Below are 19,122 nucleotides of genomic sequence, written 5' to 3' on the forward strand. Positions count from 1 at the left end.
CACAAACAAGTGTAATAGTCTTGCACAAGAGAGTCATTTTTAATCCATTCAACATGTTATATAGCTCTTAATCTACCGAATTGCTAGAGCGCTCCGAAAATTGCATTGATATGCTATTGAGTACACGACATTAAACTGCATTTTTTTTCAGCAAAATATCAACTTTTATCCCTGAACACACAAACAAGTGTAATGGTCTCGCACTAGAGAGTCATTTCCATTCCATTCATCATGTTCTATAGCTCCTAATCTACCAATAACGATATGGAGCACTTGGCGCTAGCTTAATGCTAACATACATCAAGAATTTTATCAACATGCTAACAGTTAGAATACATTGATAAAACCTTTTCCAGCAGAATGTTAACTTTCATCACTGAACACACCAACAAATGCACATAATTTTCTCATAAGAGATTAATTTTCAGTCCATTGAACATGTTATATCTCTCCTACACCACATAGCAGTGGTTTGGAGATGGGGAAAAGAGTTGTCATCCCGTCTTGAAAAGAACACCTATGTACAATCACATGTAATCTCCTCTAGTGTGTAAAAAATTAGTTAAAAAAATGAACATATCTATTTGTATTAACCATACAGCAACAACGATGACGCACCTTTTTGGATAATTTGATGACAAACATTTAATATCAATTGGTAGCACGGCGCTCTATGGTGACTGAAAGTTGCCATCCAGCTTTTAAATGGATATATGTCATGCTGATTATGCATAAGGCCTATTGGATTGAGATCTGGTGACTGTGGAGGCCATTTGAGTACGGTGAACTCATTGTCATGTTCAAGAAATCAGTCTGAGATGATTCCAGCTTTATGGCATGCAGCGTTATCCTGCTGGAAGAACCCATCGGAAGATGGGTACAATGTGGTCATGAAGGGATGGACATGCTAAGCAACACTACTAAGGTAGACTGTGGCATTTAAACTGAGCTCAAGTGGTACTAAGGGGCCCAAAGTGTGCCTAGAAATATCCCCCATCCGATTACACCACCAGCACCAGCCTGAACCATTGACATAAGGCAGGATTGATATATGTGTTTAAAATACACTGTGCAGATTTACAGCACTTTTAACATGAAACACTGAATTTCTTATAAATTAAAAGAAAATAATTTGGCTGCTAAAAAGAAAACCAGCTAAAACTGAATAATGGTACAGTTCTTGTTGGGTTGAGTCGTACCAAAAAGAGGCTCTGATGAAACCACTCCTCTCAGCAAAGCTTAAAAACTTCGACTTTCTACTCAAAAAAGCATGATTAATTAGTTTTATCAATAAAAACCACAAAGACAAGTTACTCAAAAAAGCTAACACTTCATTACCCAGAATCCCTCCGTGTACAGTAAACTGACGTGTTAAACCAACAACCTGCCAACAACAAATGAGCTTTGCATGTAAACCCGGAAATGGTTTATGATTGGACGTTGGAAACGCCTGTTAGGATTACTCCAAATCACAGGTCGCGGCGCGTGCGGGTAGGTGAGACGGTCATCTTGAATTTATCATTGCTTCATAAGTGCCAGTAAACCGCCCCCTCATGCGATTCACACCGTCTATCTATGTTTGGCTCTTCCGGTTGAGTGGCTTTACCGGCGAACTGCGTTTGTCAGCGAGTCCCACCTGCCGTTTGAGACGGACATTTCACTCCGGTGCTCCTTTACTCTTCGCCAGGAAACTCATGATGCAGTCGAGCCGGAATGTGACCAACAGCAGCAGCAGTCGCAGTGAGGAGGCTTTGGGGAAAGCAGGTAGACAAGGGCCGAGGGGGTTTAGTCCCATTCCTGTTGTCACAACGGAAGATACCGGTCCTCCTGCGGAGAAAAAACGCTTAGGAAGCACGCTTCTTAACGCGAGGAACTCGAGGACTCCGAGCCCTCTGTGTGCGGCCAACTGTGATGACGACTCGGAGGCAGAGTCTTTCCGGGATGGAAGAACCGAGGAGGTCGACCGAGACACCAGAGGCAGGGCGTTTGCGTGGTGCAGAGACTTTCTGTCGGGCTCGTGGAAGATCATCACAGAGGATGATTTCCAGATCAGCATCGTCAGGTACTTTATCACTCTGTCTGTTCCTCTGCGCTTAAAGACAGCAGCAAACGATTGTGATAAAATTAGTATTAACCTTTTCCTCTGTAGTTCTCATGATCCACATTTGTTGATGCAACATAAGCAGGATTTTTGTGATAGAGTTGTGGGTCCTCTTGTTTTCACTTTGTGACTATTTGAGAACCGCTTTGAAGCAGGAAACACTCTGTGATGGTAATGACGACCCTATTTAAATTTTGCGTTCCTTAATGTGTTTTTTGTTCATCCATGGTCTTATGGAAGGATTATGAAGATTTCAACAGATCTGAATAAGTTAAATGGTATTTATGAAAAAATCAAGTAAACTAGATTGATTACTGCAGGTGTACATGCATAAAGATATTTCAAGCAAATTCAGTTTATATTGTTGGACTAAATATTTAGACTCCAGTGAAGCAAATACACTTTACTTAGTTAGGATAACACTTGTGTTATTGTTTTGCAGCGGTGGCCTGAGTAATCTGCTGTACCTGTGTAGCTTACCTGACCATGTGCACTCAGAGGGAGATGAACCTCGCCAGGTACTCCTCAGAGTCTACGGGGCAATCTTACAGGTTTGTTCTCCTGCAGAAAATGATATTGACTCATGAAATGTGCACCTGTTTAAAATGTCAGGCTTCTTTTTTATTTATTTTGTGGTTTCCATGACTCATGCCTTGTTGCAAAACCAATTTGTATTTCAGGGAGTGGACTCTCTGGTGTTGGAAAGTGTGATGTTTGCCATCCTGGCAGAAAGAACTCTTGGGCCAAAGCTCTATGGCATCTTTCCTGAGGGGCGCTTGGAACAGTACCTTCCAGTATAATATAGCCATTTTTCCTGCTTCACACTGTAGTGGTTTGACACATGTCCTTTGCCTTTGACAAATAAAGTTTTGTTTCTCACACATACATACTTTCTGTACAAATACAACATTTGAATTGTAATCATTCAGCTTCTTTCTTGGTATGATGGAAACACTTATACTTGTTGTAATAGATTTTCCTTTTCTTTGTCTAGAACACTCGAATGCGCAGGGATCAACTTTCAGATCCAGCTATTTCGGCTGAGATTGCCACCAAGTTGTCTCGCTTCCATCAAATGCGGATGCCGTTCAACAAAGAGCCTAAGTGGCTGTTTGGGACCATTGACAAGTAAGATCTCCAAGATTTACCTCTATTCATTTCACTATAACAGTCTGTGATATTTTTATAAATGCTCAACAGTGAGGGCATCCTAACTGTTTATGAAACAGTCTCTGTCCAAAGAGGCCCAGGTTTACATTTTCCCTGTAAAACTCTATTAGATTAGAAAACATCATGTGGACATCTTCAGGAAAGGACCAGCAAAGAGAGAAAAAAGATAGGAAATGATAAAAAAACAGTTTGGATAGTCTGTGGTACAGTGCAGGCAATAACATGAGCAAAAAAAATGAGCTTGAGGACATGACTGTTTACAGTAACTGGAGGTCACAGTGGACACTGCTTTGATACAGTGGTTAATAATGTATCAGTCATTTTAGCAACACAGATTATCTGGTCCTTGTTCTTGTCTTATTCCCATAAAGACATAACTTTAACTGGAATGTTGATAGCTCCATGTGTCCAGATAACACACCATAAGTTCCCATTGTGCCTAAGGTTAATAGAAATAACCAATAACCACTCACCAGAAACCATTTGTCTTTAACTCAGGTTTTAGTTTTAGTTCAAGAGTGAGTTAAACAGGGGACCACTAAAATCAACACAAACTATAAGTCCCTTACTGTTACTTTAACAATTTATGTTGATTTCTTATAGGTACATGGATCAAGTAATGAAGTTAAGTTTTGTACGTGAAGCACATGTGAAGAAGTATAAGAAGCTGATGAAACTGGACCTGCCTGCTGAGCTGGAGAGTCTCAGGTGAGTTTGAACCCAGGTTTCTTCCATTGATATACCACTGAAGCTGGTTATACCTATAGTTGGAAGACCTGAACTGTTGGAAGAAGTCCCTTGTACATCCTGTCCTTCCAGTGTCTTACAGTATCACTGAGAGATAGTCTCGAGATACTGAGGTTTTGTTTTTGACAGTGTGAAAAATTGCTTCGGAAGCAAGTGGCATGAGGATGATGTAATCATTATTGCCTAAGCCTGCTGCTTGCTGGATGTTGTTTAGTCAGAGCTGTCTCATATTTCTGACTGTTACATGCTTTAGAATTCAGAGTGGCAGTTGTCTGAATTGTAACATACAAAGGGCCACTACTAAATCCCAAGAGTTACTTTGGGTAAGAAAAACAGGTCTTTCATTGTGTAATTACTCTAAAAATTTGTAGCATAGAAGGAATGAGCAATGAAGGCACAAGTATTGATTCTGTTGTGGTCTACATAAACAAGAGACAAGATTTACAGTATTATTGTTCCCAGTCTAACAGATGACCTTTGTCCCAGTTCTTCCACCACTGCACTGCAGACCAGCCTGTCAGTCTGACCAATACAAATCAGTCTAGTCTTTACTGTGTCTCTTTATCTGTACAAACATGCTATCTTGTAGATATGAACCAGTACCAGCCTGAAAGAGATACAAGATATGTTTGAACAAAGAGCAACTCTAAATCTCATACAAATTAAAACAAATCACAGTGGAAAAACTGACCAAGTATCAAGTTTGAAACTTCTTAGAGTATGTTACTTCCGTTGCCTGCTATCTCTTCCATGTCAAACAGAAATGTAAAATTCATTTTACAGTTGATGCCTTTTTAAGCATCCTACTTTCTTATAATAATTAGTAGTAACACAGTTTCTGTTACAGTACATATTTTTGTTAACCTGACAAACTATTTCTCTCATCCTTTTTTTCTTTCATGACCAATTCTTTTAACTTTTCTTTCACAGAGCTTTGCTGGCGGCGACCCCATCCCCGGTGGTGTTCTGCCACAATGACGTCCAGGAAGGTATAGAAAATATCCTGTCCTCTGATTCCCTCTTTAACCCCTCACACCTCTAATTCGGGATGATTGATCAATCTTTTGACGTCTTTGTCACTCTGCCCAGTGAAGCGGTGTGTTGCATAAGTCAAAGGAAGGCTATGGTTATTAATAGGGGCAGCTCACATTCATATGCATAGTCCGATCAGTGGAAATGAGCCTCTGAGGTTGACAAGGTGGCTGTAAGAGATTCAGGTGTCAATGGGTCATAAATGTGTGTTTCCCTAAGGTTTACAGCCTTGGGGGGATGATGTCAAAAGCAGGTAGTGGGGGGGTGCGAGCAAAGGAGAGCGAGTGTTGCATCTTCACAAAGAAAGCATTGGGAGATGTTTCTTATGGTGGTTTTCCCAGAACTGTCCGCTATCGGAATGAGCTTGTCTGTGTGCACATGTTCTTGTGAATGTGATCACGTTGGAGCGGAGCTTCACCATGCACTAAAGATCACGTGTTCTTTTGGCACGGTGAAGTTGCGCGAGGAGAAATTTGAACCTAATGATGTACAAACGACATCCATGCATGAAAATTAGATAAATAACATAAGGCTATTTTGTCTGTTAGATTAAAAAACAAGGTATTGACCTGATTTATGAGTGAGGGCTCTCTGAATTACTTCTGCTGTGATCTGGCGCTGTATGGAAAATAAAATAAACTCGACTTTCGGGGAGGGGCTGTAGGGGAAACACTGCTGAAATCAACATGACCAGTTCCACAACACAGTACACTTTAAACATGTTCATAGAATTTTGGCTGTTAATTTGGTAACATATCGTGAACAATGAAGCCTGTTTTATTGTACAAACAAATATGATTTCCCAAGTTAAGTAGTAAATGAAGTAAGTAAGTTGCACTACTTCTCATTTGCTTCTTCAGGTAACATTCTGATGCTGGAGGACAGGGACCCAACCTCTTCTGATAAACTCATGCTGATTGACTTTGAGTACAGCAGCTACAATTACAGGTAAGCATAAAAAAATAATGCGATATAAGCACAGAGTTGTATATCCCCAGTAATGATCTTTGTGTTTTTAACAAGTTGTTTGGGCTTAATGTTAAATCAAAACTCTGTGCGTGTAACTGAATAAAAGTGTTTCAATATTTTTTTTAGGGGTTTTGACTTTGGGAACCATTTCTGTGAATGGATGTATGATTACACCTACAACCAGTGGCCCTTCTATAAAGCCACACCAGAGGACTATCCCACCAGAGAGCAGCAGGTAAGTCCCCTGGAGCTGAACAATTCTGTTGTCTATCAGATAGAATGCTGTTTATGTTAAATTATTCTTGGAATATGATTTCCAAAAGGGCATTATAAAGTGAGATATTGCAACTGAAGCTGTGCTGGAAAAGAAAATTGGAAAGATCAAAATAACCAGAGGTTTGGCCTTTTGAGGAAAAAAAATGCTGCTATCGTGGCAACATGTGTATTAAGAAATTTGATTTTGATTTTCTGAAAAATAGAAAAAATCATTGAATTTGAGCTTATTTTGAGCAGTGAACAGCATCCAGATGTTGCAGTTTCTGGTCTCACCCTGACATAAAATATTCAATATGAAAATTTAGCATACTTTTCTGGCTTCTCCCTGAAGCTTGGACAGATGTTGTACAGTACCATGCTACTATTTGAGCCCAAGAATTTTGGCTTTCTGATGAAGTAATCTTCAAATGGATGAATGGAAGTCACAAGTGTTTTAGTCCTGCAGTACCCTCTTGTGGTACTAACGAAAAGCACATTTAAGTTCAAGAGAGAAATGTCAAAACATGTCAAGTTGAAACTAAAATATCTGATTTGAGAGGAAAGATTGGTTTTTTTTCACTGTTGTTCTGATGGTTGTTATTGTGTATGGGTTTTGTGTCATTTATATTAGTAACACACCCTTTGGGGGTTTCATTTCAGCTTCATTTTATCAGGAATTATTTAGCAGAACAGAGACACTCTGATATAATTGGGGACCAGACACAAACTGAAGAGGACTTGATCATTGAAGCTAACAGGTAACTTGGAAAGCTCTTTTAACTTCTGACAGTGTTGTATGTATATATTAATTTATACATGTAAAAGTTGTTTGCTGCTTATTCTTGCCTTGTTATCATTGTTTTTGCAGGTATGCATTGGCATCACACTTCCTCTGGGGCCTGTGGTCCATCATTCAAGCAAAGATATCCAAAATTGAGTTTGGATACATGGTAAGAAGATTTGGTTTTCCCGATTAACAGTTCAAATATTAGTTGTATACTACAGTTATTTCAACAAACTAATGATGTTTTTAATGCATCTTTTAAACCATACTGTTTTTCAGGACTATGCTCAGAGTCGTTTTGATGCCTACTTCAAACAAAAGAAGCTCTTCTCCTAATTTCCACCATCAAGCCTTATTCATCCTTCCTATCATTCTTCATGCTCTTGTTTCTGTGTTGAAGGTCCTTTTCAACCATTTTTACTGAAAGCTCAGTCCTATGCAGCTTTACCGTGATAAGCAATGTTGTGTCAAAGGTAGACATTAGCATTCGAACACAGTGCATAATCAAATACCTGCAGTCAGACAAGCTTTACTGCAACCCCTATTCCTATGGCAAAGTGTTTTAGAGCAGGTGGCTTGGTAGCACTGAGTGCAGCTCCCTGACAACGTTCTTTTGCAACTTTGGTCGCTAGTGTTGGTTTCTACAGACTAATGCCATGAATAGGCAGACAGTAGCTCTTACTGTAACTTTTGTTCTGTTTTACTAAAACAATAGTATTAAGTTTAGAGTTGGGGGCTTTTGTGTTTTTAGTCATTCTACCTCACTTTCTTTGTGATTCTGCATTAGGGTGTGTGCACCCTAGAGGGCCTGATAGTAACACTTTCTCCTGTGGGAAGCAGAAAACTGTGAATATTCTTTCAAAGTGACTGAAGAGTGCAGATATTCCCATTTTCCTCTTGACAACTCCTGCCAGGTTGTGTTAAAAGCTCATGTATGTTTATCAAATTACTACAAGAGGGCTATTTCATAGACTATCAGTGTCATAGAAACAATACAGTTAATTTAGTTGTTGAAGCAGTTCGAAAGGGCAGTTGGCCTTTGTTAACACAGTTCTGTAACATCTGATCATTAGATATCATTCTCTAATTCAGTGTTTTCCTTTTTTTGTTTTGTAATTTTCTAACTGTCTGACATGTTTTATGACGCTTTTACCAACTTCTGTCTTTTGCTCTTCTCTGATACTACTCAGAGCATTTATATTTATCCTGTATCCTAGCTTGCAATATTTAAATGTATGTGATATTCACCAGTCGTAATACTGAAGTAAAAAATATATCTGGCACATGTATGCAACCAAATCGTCCTGAATTCTTAGGTTATGTCCAACAGATTGTTTCAACCTAGAGTGTGGGTTTTGAAGTCTTGTGTCACTCTGGTTTTTATTTGTTTTGTTTTTTTTGCTTTTGTATTTATTTGGAATGTTTCCCTTGCATTTTTCTGAATGCACTAATATCAATCAGCCACTTGATTCCTTGTTTGCACATCAGTTTACGTACAAGAAGAAACTAAAAGTTAAACTGTGCCTCATTTACTACCTTTTATGTGTTTTTTTTTTAAGCCTGAGCACAGTTTCACGCTGTCATATTTCTCTGTATTATGTTGGTTCTTGGTGCACTATGAAGTTATGAATTGAAAGAAAATAAACAAAATGTGCTCAAAACCTTTCACAGAGAGTTTTTTGTTCTTGATCAACACTTTAAATAACCATATAACTGCAAACTAACTTCAGTGCCCCCTGTTGGTGTTGTCTCATTCCAAAGAGCTGACTGTTGACCCACCCCCACTGTGTGTCCTAAAATTAGACTGCTCAGACAGACTGCAGAGCTACGATCGAAGCAAAATTCTGACTTTGACTGGATCTGTAAAAGAAAAACAAGAAGCTCAAGCTTGTAGAGAAAGCTTTTGTTCACTGAGCCGTTTCTTCTGTCGTGTGGTGCAGAGTCTTGACCCTTCAGCTGTTCTACTTTATGCACCGTCAAAGTGCGCATTATTCTGAGAGCTGCAGCAGGGAAAAGGAGCCCAGCGGGTGCATGGACTACACTAACCATTCTGTACTTCTTTTCTCACTACAGGGGTTGTTTGAATTTCTTCAGTGGGCTTGTCTTTCCTTATTTGGAAGACTGCTTGCATTTGAGTCCTTAATGTTTGATCAAAAAAATCGTGTGAGAGCTACTTTTGGTGGACTTACCAAATAACAAGTGACACAGATAGTAGCAAAAGTGGACTACACATGGGTCAGTGAGATGAATCCCTTCAGACAATGTTGGACAACCCTTTTTCAGTGGATAACCTTTTGGTTAAAATGTGCTCTGATAAGACTTTGGGGTGTTTTGGCATCCCTCACAACATGGGTAACACCACATGGTATCACAGATAGAGGACCATGTAAACCTGACTCAGAGGAGTGGAAAACTGATGAAGCACAATGTACATACCGATGTGGAGGTAAAGATGAAAACATGGTGACGGTCCAAACCAGCACACATGCATTCCAGGTAAGTAATGAACAGAAACTATTCAGTGCACTGGTTAATAAGAAACTAAGTAGAGGCTATACTAACCTATTTGTTGTTGTTTCATTTCTAAGGTTGACCTCAGGAGACTGTCAGAGTTCAGTGTGTACTTTCAAGCCCTGTCTCAGTCCAGAATGAGAGAAACCTCGGAGAGCCTCATCCACCTGGAGCACGTGTCCTCTTCTGTCTTTCACAATCTGCTAGATTTCACCTTTTATAACAAGTTTGAAGTCCTTCCAGAGGAGTTGGGGATACACATTGAAGTATGCTGCATGCTTTTTCATCTGATCAATTGTGTTTCTTTGTAAATCTGTGGAAGTGTTCGATCTAGCCAACCTGACAATTTTTTTTCTGCCTTATGAGGTCAGTAGTTATCTCCTGGCCGAGGCCTTCCTTTCAGAATGCCTGTCAGCACTGACAGATGTTCTCAATCCCAGAAACTGTTTGTCCTACTTGAGTCTGGCTCAGGAGCTCTGCTGTGTGGAGCTGAGGACGACCGTTTTGACCTACCTGAGCAGGAGCCTGCTGGAGCTGCCTCACCTCGTCAAGTATAACCGTTATACGTACATGTAAATACAATTCCAAAGACTGAGCTTGCATTGATTCTTTCTTTTAACTTTCTGATTCACACTTTAGGAGTTTGACCAAAGAGGATCAGGCTGAAGTGATCCATTTGAGAACACGGGGAGATCTATGTCTCTGCTGCCTTAGAAAAGAGAACCTGACAACCTGGAGCAACCCAGAGACAGAGTGTGCCCGACATGTGTTCACCTTGAAAGGGTCAGAGGACAGTGGAGACTGGTGTCCGGTTACAGAGCTTCCTTTCAGGGCTGATAAGTGGTGTTTCACTACAGTGGTTTTGTATAATTACCTGTACATTATAGGAGGATACCGGCACCGCGCGAAGAGAGGCTGGGAGTTTAAAATGGCTTCCTTTAGGTATAATCCATTTACAAACACCTGGGCATCCACAGCACCTTTGATTAAGGTTAGACAGTTTTCTAAGTTGTGGAAATGAAACTCACCAAGAGTTTGCCTGATTTTGTAAAATAGAATCTAAACTGTGATCATCTATTGAATTCACAGCATCGAAGGCACTTTAGCGCGGTGGCCTGTGAGGGCAGTATTTACGCTGTGGGTGGCTGGTACCTTGACTCATTGGTATCTCCTGACTCCAGCACTGCTCTTTATACTGCTGTGGAATGCTATGATCCATGGAAGGACACATGGAGGTGTGTGTCCTTCAAAAATAGTGTGTTCTCACCTGAATGATTAGTCTTTCTCCCAGAATCAGTTTTTGGTAATGTATTAGAAATTAATGTCTGCCTTAGGTTCGTCTCCTCACTGCCGCTCACTGACTTCCAGTTCACAATGTCCTTGTCCCATGATGTACCCCTCACCACAAGCCTTGAACACTGTCTCTATGTGCTGGGGAGCATTCAGAGGACAGGAGAGAAGCTGCTACTTCAGTACAACACAAGGAAAGGTAAAGAGGAACAATATACTCTTGCTCGTTTGGCAGGAGAAATCTCAATATCCAAACAATCTCCTGACATGTCACTGTAAATAAATGAAGAATGAGATTCTTTACTCTCTTTGTCTGTTAGACTCCTGGGTTGAACTACTTCCCACCCTCACCAGAGCAGATGCAGACCTCCCTGCTCTTTACTTTCTGGGTGCCACTGACAAGCTGCTTGTGATCGGTGGGAACAACTCAGGGAATGTGTTGACATCATTTTTTGTGCAGTCGCAGACATGGGGAGAGGTGAGTGGCTTTTTCAGAATGGTTAAGTCATATTTGTTGTATTCTTGATATGCTACACATTTATTAATTTCTGACTGAACCTTTCATTTTTTTTCTCTCTTAAGGTGCACAGCACTGAGAAAGTGGCTTTTGCAGGACAGGGGACTATTTTGGGAGACCAGGTCCTGATGACGAGTATAGAGCATAACGCTGTTGTAAGAATGGATCTCCAAACTCACTCGATCAAAGCTCTCCCTCCTTTACCCATCTCCACTCAATATGAATCTGTTTTTTATCTTCTCTTTGAATGAAATTGTAAGGCTCCATGAGATGCACACACTTGGCAATGTTCTTGTAATTGAATCCAAAATAAGTTTTCTCTCTTGGAGGTAGGACACTGACAAAAAAGATGCTTATCAATGACGATTTCACACTGTTTTTGTTTGAAAGGTGCTTTTATGGACTGCAGTTTGGCTTCTTAATGAACTAAGTAGCTCTTATATGAGTGACATGATTTAAAAATTTACAGAACTTGAGAAGTCTCACCGTTAATTTTCTAAATTCAAATGTTTTTTTTTTTTTCATAAAAGGGACTGTGGTAAGGATATTCCTGTGTATGTATCTAAGATCAGGACATATAACCTACCTTTGTTGTTGTTTACACAATTATTCAAACTTTTATCTATCTATCTATCTATCTATCTATCTATCTATCTATCTATCTATCTATCTATCTATCTATCTATCTATCTATCTATCTATCTATCTATCTATCTATCTATCTATCATCTATCTATCTATCTATCTATCTATCTATCTATCTATCTATCTATCTATCTATATATATATATATATATATATATATATATATATATATATATATATATATGTAACAAACGCTAAAGAAAAATCTAACTTCTGTTCAAGACAGATTAATAGACCTGTTTTCTAACAATTCACACACAGATTCCTTAAAGGGGTGAAATCATAAACCTTGGTTCTGCAGGTCATAACCTACTCTTTCTTTGTTTTCCCAGTTAAACAGTGTTTGTTCTTTCAGTGACTAGAAGAATTACCTCATGCTATGACTCTCAGTTGCATCCTAACACAACCCTGCAACGGATAGTTCCCTGCAGTGACCTCAAGGCACATGACTTGAGGTTAGTGTCAGTCTATGTTTGGTGTCTTATTACAAAAAGAGGCACGTCACCAGAGAGGGTGAGTGAGGAAGGGAGGGAGAGAAAGACAGTGTGGTGTTTAGGAAGAGGGGAGGAGGCAGTGAGGGCTGGAACGCACAGGAGACTACAGCCCTGTTCTCACTACCTGAGGAAAGCTAATTCAAGGGCACTGGAGTCACACAGAGTACAAGCCTGGCTAAAAAGTGATTTTACAAAAACAAAGACAAAACAACTCTGCTGGATTCCTCTGACTGTGGCCTGACAAAGGTTCAAAGTAAGGGTTTGCCTTTTTATTTCAGATTCCCAATCAGTTCTGTGTTTTGCTTGAAATGTTGTAACATAAGTTCTGATGTTTAAGTACATAACAGTTAGTCAAGGGTAAAATTGCTTAAGATTTAAGAGTGTTCTGTTCCACATAAGGCATGTATTTAAAAGGTGTAATTGGTTAAAATAATGAATGGGAAGTTCCTTTTTGTGAACTAGATAAACGCAAAATAAATGCTGACTTTCACCATGTGAAATAGATTCTTACGCTTTGCCTCAGTACCAAAGCTTTAAGCATTCATCCACTGGCTGTACTCTGTGTTTATATTTTCATACCCATCTGAGGTCTGTGCACATGCTCAGCCGGTGCATGGCTATATCTGGCCATTGAACTTTGTCCCACTTAGTGACTGCTCAGTCAGTTGACATGGAAAAAGTAATCTTAGACTTGTCAAGCTGACTGGTTTTAAAACTCCAAATATTTATGTTCTGGATGACATCAGACCATTTTGAATTTACACGCACATAATTTCAAGCTGAGATTTTTGAAATCAATATCAACAGCTTTTTAATTAAAAAAAAAAGTAACATACACATTATTCTGTGCTTGTTTGATCTGTGTAAGTCAAATATAGTAACTATCAGGGAAAGTCCTATAGTACATTGAAAATATGTACCTCGGGCCAACCTGATTTATAGTTCCATATATGGAACTTGGTTTTATTGGTTTCTATAGAAACCAATAAATTACTAAAGGATTATATAACTGTGCAGCAGAAAACTGTCTGTGCAGGTCTGAAAGAAAAAAAAAGAGTATTTGTTCCTTGAGTACAGGTTGATTGACATGTGTGAAGAAAAGGCATCCAAGGCTGAAACAAAATGGAAAACACATGATAATATGTAAACACAACAGACCTTATGTTGATCTACAAGGTCCAGGAACCTGCCACAGGCTCATTTAGTTTTACATATTTGTAAACCAAACTCTAAAACTGCAATTGATGACAACATCATCATATTCTTTGTTTGTTTGTCTGTTTTAATTTAGGGCCTACATCCTTTGCTGAACCTGTATATTTTTCAAATTTCACAGCCATTATTTCCACCCAGAATCATGACAACCTGACACACTTCCCTCTGATTTCTCTGTTAGGTCTGTTCAGAGATGGCGGAGGCCCATCAAGCGGTTGGCTTTCAGTTCACTGTACGCCCGGATGGTGTAGACCTTAAACTTAGCCAAGAGGTCATCAAAAACATATACCTGTCAGGAGTGACTGCATGGAAGAAACGAGCAATTCAGTTCAAGGTAATTCAGGAGTATTGTCTATAACTGTGTGATAGGAATTGACCCTATGATCACATCAAAACTTTCTACATTTTCTTCACAGAATGGAGTATTGGCTGGAGTGTACCCTGCCAGTCCATCCAGCTGGTTGATTGTTGTGATTGTCATGATGAGTTCCTTGTACACTCGCATAGACCCCTCTTTAGGAATGATTGACACAATCAAGGAAAACCTGCCATACAGGTAAGACAGAAAACTAGTATGATCAAGTTTAGTCACTTGATATCCCTTTCACTCTTCTCTTGGTTTTATAATTAATGTTGTGTCTAATTTCATATGTGATACCATTGTTGTTGTGCCTTTTCTGTGCAGAGACTGTATGTCAGTTCAGACCCGAGCTGTGATGAGCTCCATCATGTTTGCCACTGGACTGTGGATCTTCCTTATCTACCTCCTGAGATACACTCTGAAAGCCTTGCTCTCCTACCATGGGTGGATTTTTGAATCCCATGGAAAAATGAGCACATCAACCAAACTGTGGCTGGTAAAGTTGTTCTTTAGACTTATTCATTTTTGTACTAAAACCTTTATGTTTGAAACCTCTTAAACATGTTGGCCATCTTTCCCTGAAGTTATGTTTTGAGTGAGGATTCAAATGCAGTTTTGTGTACTAAAGTTATAAGTAATATAAATGTGGGAAATCTGAAAATTCACTGTCACATAAAGGCTACTCATTTGATCAGCAACTAAAAAAAACTTTGGGAAAAGAAAATGAAAACAAATCTATTTCCATTTTCAAGATCATGCTGCTTATTGCAAGATTTAACCACAATTAGACAGCAGCTAATGTCAGCTTATGGGGTCACATACCTGTCATTGAGCATTCTGTGTATAACTGTGATGCTCTGTTTTCTTTTTTGTTCAGAGCCTGGTAAAGATGTTCTCCGGGCGCAGACCGCTGCTTTACAGTTTCCAGGCATCTTTACCCAGGCTGCCTGTGCCCAGAGTGGACGATACCATTCGCAGGGTGTGTAATATCACTGTATCCACTGTCCCTGACTGAAAGCACATGCTTGAATGAGTCCCAGCTGTTCAGCTGACTGATATGAAAAAACTTTCATTTCATTGTTTGTGGATATTTGAAATGCTAGTATCAAATCTTTTGGCAGCATTTTGATTTATTGACCTGTATAGTTTAGGAGTTACAGTGAGTCTCCCTGTTTTCTGTTGGTGTTCATGTGCTCTGTCATACTGGTCATATTTCTACAAAATAGCGCTTCACTATACTGAAAGGACACTACATTTCTTCCTCCAGTACCTAGAGTCAGTCCGACCTCTACTGGACGACGAACAGTACAACCAGAGGATGATTTTGGCAAATGACTTTAAAGACTCCAAAGCTGCTCAGCTACAGAGATATCTGATCCTAAAGTCCTGGTGGGCAACAAATTATGTGAGTAGTGCATTAAAGTGGTTTAACATTTGAACTCAAATTCACTTCAGTTTTTTATTATTTACAATAACAATTAAAATGCAAATCTTTTCAGGTCAGCGATTGGTGGGAGGAGTACATCTACCTTAGGGGCCGGAGTCCAATAATGGTGAACAGCAACTTCTACATAATGGTAAGAAGATGTGTCATCATAAATATGTTTCCAAGAGGCACTGAACAGCTGAAGTGTGCTCAAAAACCTTTTATACTCTGAATAGTTGTCTTCAGTTAATGGTAGATGTGATTACTTGCTCCACTTTTTAAATATTTCTGTTGACATTATTTATCTGTTTCTTCTGTTTGACGATTGTTTTCCTATGAAGGACCTCTTGTATGTGACCCCGACACACCGACAGGCTGCTAGGGCAGGAAATCTGGTGCATGCAATGCTACAGTACAGACGTAAACTGGAACGTGGGGAACATGCTCCGGTAATGCTTTGCTTCACTTTTCAATCTCAATACCTTAAAAAGTCTATACACGCTTTATTTCTCCAAATGAAAATGTAAGTCAAACCATATTAAATGTACATTCACTTATTGAACTTGAACATTTTTCTCAGCTTAGGGCTTTAGGAACCGTTCCTATGTGTTCAACTCAGATGGAGAGGATGTTTAACACCACCCGCATCCCTGGGATTGAAACAGGTGGAAAAAACTTTGCCTATTGAATCTGTTGTCTGTTTGTGGTGTCCAAGCTTTTTCCTAACCCACCCCTCTGCTGTGTACAGTTTTCCCTTTACTTCATCCTTTATCCACACACCTAAACTTTAGTTGTCACCCACCTTGTAGATATTGTTCAGCACCTAACGGACCGAAAGCATCTGGTCGTCTACCACAAAGGCCGCTTCTTCCAGGTGTGGCTGTACACTGGAGGGCGCCACCTCCTACCCAGTGAACTTGAGACGCAGTTTCAAAGGATCCTCAATGATACATCAGAGCCACAGCCAGGAGAACTTAAACTAGCTTCCCTAACAGCAGGAAACAGGTTCACAGTGACTCAGAGACTGAAACAGAACACGTGCATGCACACTGACAATGAAGTGAACATTGAACAAAGTCTTGTTGACGTTTTCTTTCAGGGTTCCCTGGGCTCAGACTCGGATTAAGTACTTCAGCCAAGGAGTAAACAAAGTGTCTCTGGATGCTGTTGAGTCAGCTGCTTTCTTCCTGACACTGGATGATGAGCCACAAGGTTACGACCCTGCAAAGACCCGTTCACTTGACAGTTACGCCAAGTCACTGCTTCATGGAAAATGTTATGACAGGTAGGAAAACAAAGTCACTGGTATAAGGTACACGATTATTAAGAAGATTTTTGTCGTCCACCTCTCATAAAACACTGCTCTTTCATCTCTCACAGGTGGTTTGACAAGTCTTTCACTTTGATCTCTTATCCAAATGGTAAAATGGGCATAAATGCAGAACACTCTTGGGCTGATGCACCTATTGTTGGACATATGTGGGAGGTATGAAACACAAAATGATGTTTCAACAATTATTTTGAGTTTGCAGAATTAACCAGTAGTCATTTCCTGTTTGTAGTATGTCCTCTCAACAGACTGCTTCCATCTTGGCTACACAGAGGAGGGACACTGTAAAGGGGATGTCAACAAAGGCCTGCCGTCTCCCACACGATTACAGTGGCAGATTCCAAAGGAGGTACCGTAGAGCTTTGCATAATCTAAAAGGTATTGTAACAGTGTTCCCATATCTTTATTGATTGGAATATCTTTCTTTTCTTATCTCAGTGCCAAGAAATCATTGAAAAGTCATTCATATCAGCCAAACAGATAGCTGATGACGTGGACTTCCATGGTTGTCTGTTTACCGAGTTTGGGAAAGGACTGATAAAGAAGTGCAGGACCAGCCCAGACGCCTTCATTCAGCTGGCTCTGCAGTTGGCACAGTTCAGAGTAGGGCTGCCTTAACCTGTTACTGCAATAATTGTCATCTGTCATCCCTTCAGTGAGACAAACACAATCACTAAATTACTTTGATAATTCTGCTTTGCAGGACCAAGGAGTGTTCTGCCTGACATATGAGTCCTCAATGACTCGTATGTTCAGAGACGGTCGCACAGAGACAGTTCGCTCCTGCACCTCCGAGGCAGTGGCTTTTGTCAGAGCCATGGAGGATCAGGGTGCAACAGTAAGCAGACCCCAAAAACACACATTAATTAAAAAAAAAGGAGACACGTGAGTGCAGAGAGCAAATCATTGTTTTCTATGTTTGAGAAAATGATGTTTGTCAAAGTGGTGTGACACAAATGCCTCAGGTCACACTTGTGTTATCAGGGTTCAAAACCTCTCAGCTAGGTCACATTAAGCTGCTTAGAACTTGGTCACCAAGACCTAGAGAGTGTCTGCAGGTGTATGCCCTGGACTCTGTACTCTCAGCTGTTTTTAACAGACAGTTGTCTGTTTAACAAATGTTATTTCACTTTGAAAAAAGTTGTTTATAACAAAGTGTCCTAATTTCACTGTTTTGTTTTTCTAGAAAGCCCAGAGACTTGCTCTTTTTCGAAAGGCAGCAGATAAGCATCAAAACATGTATCGTTTAGCCATGACTGGTGCTGGCATTGACCGTCACCTCTTCTGTCTCTACTTTGTGTCCAAATACTACGGGGTTGACTCACCATTTCTCAAAAAGGTATATTTTAAGATCAACTGTTTTTCTCCTATTGTTTTTTTTTCTCCACACTTTACCTGCTCTTTCCCATAAAAAATGTGTGATTTGTTTCCAGGTGCTTTCAGAGCCCTGGAAGTTGTCCACCAGTCAGACTCCTCAACAGCAGCTCAATTTAGTCGACATCAATAAATTCCCAAAATATGTGGGTGCTGGTGGTGGATTTGGCCCGGTGAGTTAAGGAGCAAACTGTGAGAGATTACAAAGTGATAATGTCAGAAGAGAAGAAAACTGTGATAACTTAACGCTATCTCTCATTGACCTGCAGGTGGCTGATGATGGTTACGGCGTGTCTTATATAATTGTCGGAGAAAACCTCATAACATTCCACATCTCCTGCAAATTCTCCTGCCCCGACACAGTAAGTGAACAAATTAAGAGCACTGCATAATGTCAACTGATTGATCTGATCATCCCTCTTCATGCTGCTTTCATCTCTCACTTTCTGTCAATGCCTTTCATTTTACCCTGCAGGACTCGTACCGGTTTGGTCAGCACATTTGGAAAGCCATGCACGATATCCAAGAACTTTTCAAACCTGAAAATGACAACAAGGTGATGGAGCATGGGAGGCACGTACATCTGGAAAATGGGAAAAAGCACATATGACAGACACTGAGATTAAATGTGGCACCTGGTGTGAGTGGTGCTGTAGTTGGTCATTCCAATCTGTCATAAAAAAGGAGAATGGTTGTTACTCCTCTAATTTATTTGTGTTTATGTAGTTTTAGAGCTGAGGCAAAGATGTTTTCTTTTCGGATGTGAGAGTAAACTCATGCAACATTTTTGTTTTATGCTGATGATTGTAAATACAGTATATTGATTGTCATTAAAACATATTTATAAACATAGATTGTGTATATTGCACTTGTAAATTGAGCTGCTCAAAAAATCCATTGT

General features: G+C 39.8%; 3 protein-coding genes across 4 annotated transcripts; all 3 read left to right on the forward strand.

The window, feature by feature from the left end:
* Positions 1-1,498: 1,498 nt before the first annotated feature.
* chkb (choline kinase beta) lies at positions 1,499-8,680 on the forward strand. Its single transcript, XM_074678584.1, has 11 exons — positions 1,499-2,062; positions 2,544-2,652; positions 2,782-2,895; positions 3,096-3,229; positions 3,875-3,979; positions 4,949-5,007; positions 5,911-5,998; positions 6,146-6,254; positions 6,935-7,032; positions 7,143-7,224; positions 7,338-8,680. Exons 1-11 carry the CDS (start codon positions 1,554-1,556, stop codon positions 7,392-7,394), a joined length of 1,464 nt encoding a protein of 487 aa, XP_074534685.1. The 5' UTR covers positions 1,499-1,553; the 3' UTR covers positions 7,395-8,680.
* A 221-nt stretch (positions 8,681-8,901) lies between these two features.
* Positions 8,902-12,005, forward strand: LOC141796400 (kelch repeat and BTB domain-containing protein 13). Its single transcript, XM_074677488.1, has 8 exons — positions 8,902-9,554; positions 9,647-9,835; positions 9,936-10,120; positions 10,209-10,560; positions 10,659-10,804; positions 10,904-11,058; positions 11,180-11,337; positions 11,442-12,005. The coding sequence occupies exons 1-8, from the start codon at positions 9,303-9,305 to the stop codon at positions 11,625-11,627; spliced, it is 1,623 nt and encodes a 540-aa protein (XP_074533589.1). The 5' UTR covers positions 8,902-9,302; the 3' UTR covers positions 11,628-12,005.
* Positions 11,514-19,096, forward strand: cpt1b (carnitine palmitoyltransferase 1B (muscle)). 2 transcript variants are annotated; one of them, XM_074677487.1, is made up of 20 exons: positions 11,514-11,531; positions 12,377-12,476; positions 13,912-14,064; positions 14,147-14,286; positions 14,416-14,587; positions 14,969-15,070; positions 15,359-15,496; positions 15,591-15,668; positions 15,859-15,966; positions 16,098-16,182; positions 16,327-16,522; positions 16,617-16,802; positions 16,898-17,003; positions 17,080-17,196; positions 17,286-17,450; positions 17,551-17,685; positions 18,034-18,186; positions 18,281-18,394; positions 18,491-18,583; positions 18,697-19,096. In XM_074677487.1, exons 3-20 carry the CDS (start codon positions 13,924-13,926, stop codon positions 18,829-18,831), a joined length of 2,364 nt encoding a protein of 787 aa, XP_074533588.1. In that variant the 5' UTR covers positions 11,514-11,531; positions 12,377-12,476; positions 13,912-13,923; the 3' UTR covers positions 18,832-19,096. The 2 variants fall into 2 exon arrangements, with proteins under 2 accessions (XP_074533588.1, XP_074533587.1); XM_074677486.1 differs by lacking the exons at positions 11,514-11,531; positions 12,377-12,476 and adding an exon at positions 12,493-12,768.
* The last annotated feature ends 26 nt before the right edge of the window (positions 19,097-19,122 follow it).

This window comes from Halichoeres trimaculatus, unplaced genomic scaffold, assembly GCF_033239565.1.
Source record: "Halichoeres trimaculatus isolate MK-OKI-2021-1 unplaced genomic scaffold, fHalTri1.1 fHalTri1_scaffold_10, whole genome shotgun sequence".
NCBI classification, from domain to species: domain Eukaryota; kingdom Metazoa; phylum Chordata; class Actinopteri; order Labriformes; family Labridae; genus Halichoeres; species Halichoeres trimaculatus.

What these genes read in the sequence shown, in the direction of transcription:
- chkb (XM_074678584.1), top strand. Translation starts at nt 1,554, where the DNA reads ATGCGATTCACACCGTCTATCTATGTTTGGCTCTTCCGGTTGAGTGGC. An exon ending in CTGTTTGGGACCATTGACAA is followed by an intron (nt 3,230 to 3,874) that starts GTAAGATCTCCA and finishes GATTTCTTATAG; the next exon opens with GTACATGGATCAAGTAATGA. An exon ending in TTGATCATTGAAGCTAACAG is followed by an intron (nt 7,033 to 7,142) that starts GTAACTTGGAAA and finishes TTGTTTTTGCAG; the next exon opens with GTATGCATTGGCATCACACT.
- LOC141796400 (XM_074677488.1), top strand. Translation starts at nt 9,303, where the DNA reads ATGAATCCCTTCAGACAATGTTGGACAACCCTTTTTCAGTGGATAACC. An exon ending in CCAGCACACATGCATTCCAG is followed by an intron (nt 9,555 to 9,646) that starts GTAAGTAATGAA and finishes TTCATTTCTAAG; the next exon opens with GTTGACCTCAGGAGACTGTC. An exon ending in CCACAGCACCTTTGATTAAG is followed by an intron (nt 10,561 to 10,658) that starts GTTAGACAGTTT and finishes TTGAATTCACAG; the next exon opens with CATCGAAGGCACTTTAGCGC.
- cpt1b (XM_074677487.1), top strand. Translation starts at nt 13,924, where the DNA reads ATGGCGGAGGCCCATCAAGCGGTTGGCTTTCAGTTCACTGTACGCCCG. An exon ending in TGGACGATACCATTCGCAGG is followed by an intron (nt 15,071 to 15,358) that starts GTGTGTAATATC and finishes TTCTTCCTCCAG; the next exon opens with TACCTAGAGTCAGTCCGACC. An exon ending in CATCCCTGGGATTGAAACAG is followed by an intron (nt 16,183 to 16,326) that starts GTGGAAAAAACT and finishes CCCACCTTGTAG; the next exon opens with ATATTGTTCAGCACCTAACG.